This window comes from Morone saxatilis, unplaced genomic scaffold (genome assembly GCF_004916995.1).
Source record: "Morone saxatilis isolate NCDOM2014 unplaced genomic scaffold, NCSU_SB_2.0 Contig15, whole genome shotgun sequence".
NCBI classification, from domain to species: Eukaryota; Metazoa; Chordata; class Actinopteri; family Moronidae; genus Morone; species Morone saxatilis.
Window position 1 is genome coordinate 23,680,993 of NW_023339707.1, and position 3,065 is coordinate 23,684,057.

The window sequence follows — 3,065 nt, forward strand, 5'->3', positions numbered from 1 at the left end:
TCACCAATTACTGCTCACACACTGACTACTTACTACACACACATCTACTACACCACTCACGACAAGCAGGAGCGTTGGTGGCGGTGTGTTGTCGTAGGGGGCGCGGTTTTTCGTGAGGTGGGCTGTGTGCGGGTTTTCGGTTCCTTGTTGGTTCGGTTTTTTTCTTGTTGCGTTCTTTGTCGTTTTTTTGTGTCGTTTGAGTGCTGTGTTGGTGGAGTCTGGCGGTTTGTTTCGGTGCGCTTGTGGCGTCGTTTTTGCGGGGTGGTGTTGTGTCGTGTTCGTGTGGGGGGGGTTTTGTTTGGACTTTTGTGTTTTTGTTTGTTTTTTCTGTGGGGGGAGGGGCGGGGGGGGGGGGTGTTTCTTTTTTTGGCCGGGGGTGTTGTTCGGCGGCTGGTGTGTTACGTCGGGTGGTTTTTCTGTTTGGGCGCCGTTGCCGTTGTGCTGATGGTTTTTGTTGTGTTTTTGGGTTTTGTTTTTTCGCACCACACACACACACACTCACAACACACTCACACACACACACACACACGGTTTCTCTCTCCGCCCGCTGAGTGTAGTACAGGCACGCACCCAAAGGACACAATAAGTGCTTCCTTATTACTGGAGACACAAAACAACCTCTTCGGTGCAGACTGTCAGGTTATTGGCATTATTGATTAATGTCCCAATGTGTTCCTGAATAATTGTTTGTCTATAAAATACTGAAAGGAGCCAAGAGCCCAAAAAATGCGTCTTAAAACTGCCTTTTTTTTCAGTTTAGTGTAATGTAAGACGAGGAAAAGCAGGAAAAACTCACATTTAAGAAGCTTAAAAAACAAACTGAAGGATTTAAATGAGCTTAAATGAACTAATTTACTTATTTTCATGACCAATAATCTGCCAGTTACTTTTGTAATGAATCAATGAATCATTTAGTCCCTAAAATGTCTAAAAATAGTGAAGAATCTCCCAAAGATATTCAGTTTATTTTCAGATGTGGTGAATAAAAGAATCAAAGCTGAAACCTGCAAATGTTTTATGACTAAAACGATTAATTGATTATTAAAAAACAGTAACTTCTCTGTCCGATCAATGAATCAACTGATTGTTTCATCAGGTTGCAGTTGACTTGAACATTAACTGATTTATGTATAACTTTCCATATTTAAACAGACTAAATTACTAAATTTATTCTGTGAGAAGAAAAATAAAATGCAGAATGTTTTATTTGAGATGATTTAATTAAAGAATCAAACACCTTTTAAAGAGTGTGCAGCCTTCAGAGCTTCTTCTTCCGAATGAGACTGCATGTTTAACGTTTACTGCAGCTTTTAAATGAAATGCATTCACTCTAACATGTTTAAAGGATTCACCTGCAGCCTGTACACTGCAGGTGAATCACCCAGTACACACCTGCAGTTTACACCTGACTGCCACCACAAACACTCACCATCGGGGTTCTCTGTGGACTTCAGGTACAGCTCTTTATATTTCTCGAAGCTGGGGACGTGAGCCTCCTCCTTCAGGTCCTCAGACCCGAGGAAGACGTCTTCCTTCGGCACTTTGTCAGGAATCATCTCCGAACAACTGTTTTAAACTCTTTTCCCACCGACGCAGCAGCCGAGCAGACGTTGTGTGGCAGAGGTGCGCTCACAGATAATCGATAATCGATGCAGGACGAGCAGAAAGAGGCAGCACAGAGACCCTCCTCTCCCCTTCAGCTGCAGGAGCAATGAAGGCTACGTGCTAGCAGCAAAGTTCATTCAGACTTCCTTGTTGTTCCGGATGTTTTTTTGTTGCAGTTTTGTACAAAGAAATTAAAAAAATAAAAAATAAAAAACTTTACGTGCAAAATCCGCGTTTGGACCCAAACCGTGCAGCTGTAAAGAAACGTGGAGTCCGGACCGGTTTGTTCCTCGGTGCAGCTTGTAAACCGGATCCCGTTAAAAGTCCTGCACGGAGGAGCTAACAGGCTAAGCTAACATGCTAAGCTAACAGGCTAAGTCCAGTCGATGCCCTCGCGCGCCGAGACGAGGCCCTTCTGCTTTAACTCAACGGACTTTATGTGTTTTTATTTATCAGATTAAACTGTTTCCTTTCATGCTGCCCCGGAGGAAGAGGAGGAAGAAGAGGAAGAAGAGGAGGAAGAGGAGGACTGTTGTCTTCTTCTTTTGACAAGGAGAACGAGCGTGAACTCTGTTTGGCACCGACAGCCAATCACAGCGCTCGATGCCTTCACGTACGGGGAGAAAAAGCTCCGATTTCACACTACTCACTGTAGTAAATGGGACCCCGCGTTGCGTTCAAGTGCTGATGGTTGTACTAAACGTTAAACTATTTAATATACGGATATTTCACGTTTTAATTAAAACTGTACAATTTGACCCAAAAGGTTTGTGTAGAACAAGTCATTTATTATTATTTTAATATTTCCTGTATAAGACACTTGCTATTATCTGTTTGTATTATGTATTTGTTTTATAATTTTTAATAATCCTACAAACTTACTAGGCTTTTTTTTATTAATTTGTCCCCAACACTCGGCCTTTGTTCCATTAGACAATTTACTTTACTTTTATTTTTCTGCACATAAGTGAACCAAATGCTGAGATATAAGTCTACCTTGTATATGTTTAAAGTTTTCGAGCTCACTTTAAAATCAAGAAGGCTTTGTGAACCCCTATGAAGCTTTGATGACCTCTACAGGGGGTCGCAACTCTTCTAATGGCAGAAGTTGTTACATTTATATATATATTTATATTTATATATATATATAAGCCATTTTAAAAATAATTTCAGGCAGCATCATGCTTTTCAAATGAAATCTGAAATCTTCTTGCAGAACCAAAAGTTTGAATTTCTTGTAAACAATATGATACTGCTTGAAAAATAGTGTTGAACATGTGTAAATGTTATTCTCATAAAAAATACAGTTTACATGTATACAAACATGTACTACAAAATAAACACATAAAAGAGATATATAAAAGAAAGGAGGAATAATTTAAAAAAAGAATAAAAGAAAAGAAAAGACAAAAAGCAGGGGCAAACATGGGATCTATGGATAGGTCAAATTATAAAAAACT

The 3,065-nt window shown here is 39.9% G+C and overlaps 1 protein-coding gene across 1 annotated transcript in view; it reads right to left on the reverse strand.

Moving 5' to 3' along the window:
* Positions 1–2,188, reverse strand: part of LOC118324242 (acetyl-coenzyme A synthetase, cytoplasmic-like) — a gene marked incomplete in the record, with an annotated part of 30,191 nt that extends 28,003 nt beyond the window's left edge. Inside the window, 1 exon segment of the mRNA XM_035656467.1 lies at positions 1,430–2,188. Within this exon segment, the coding sequence (XP_035512360.1) occupies positions 1,430–1,556 (127 nt within the window).
* Between the last annotated feature and the right edge of the window lie 877 nt (positions 2,189–3,065).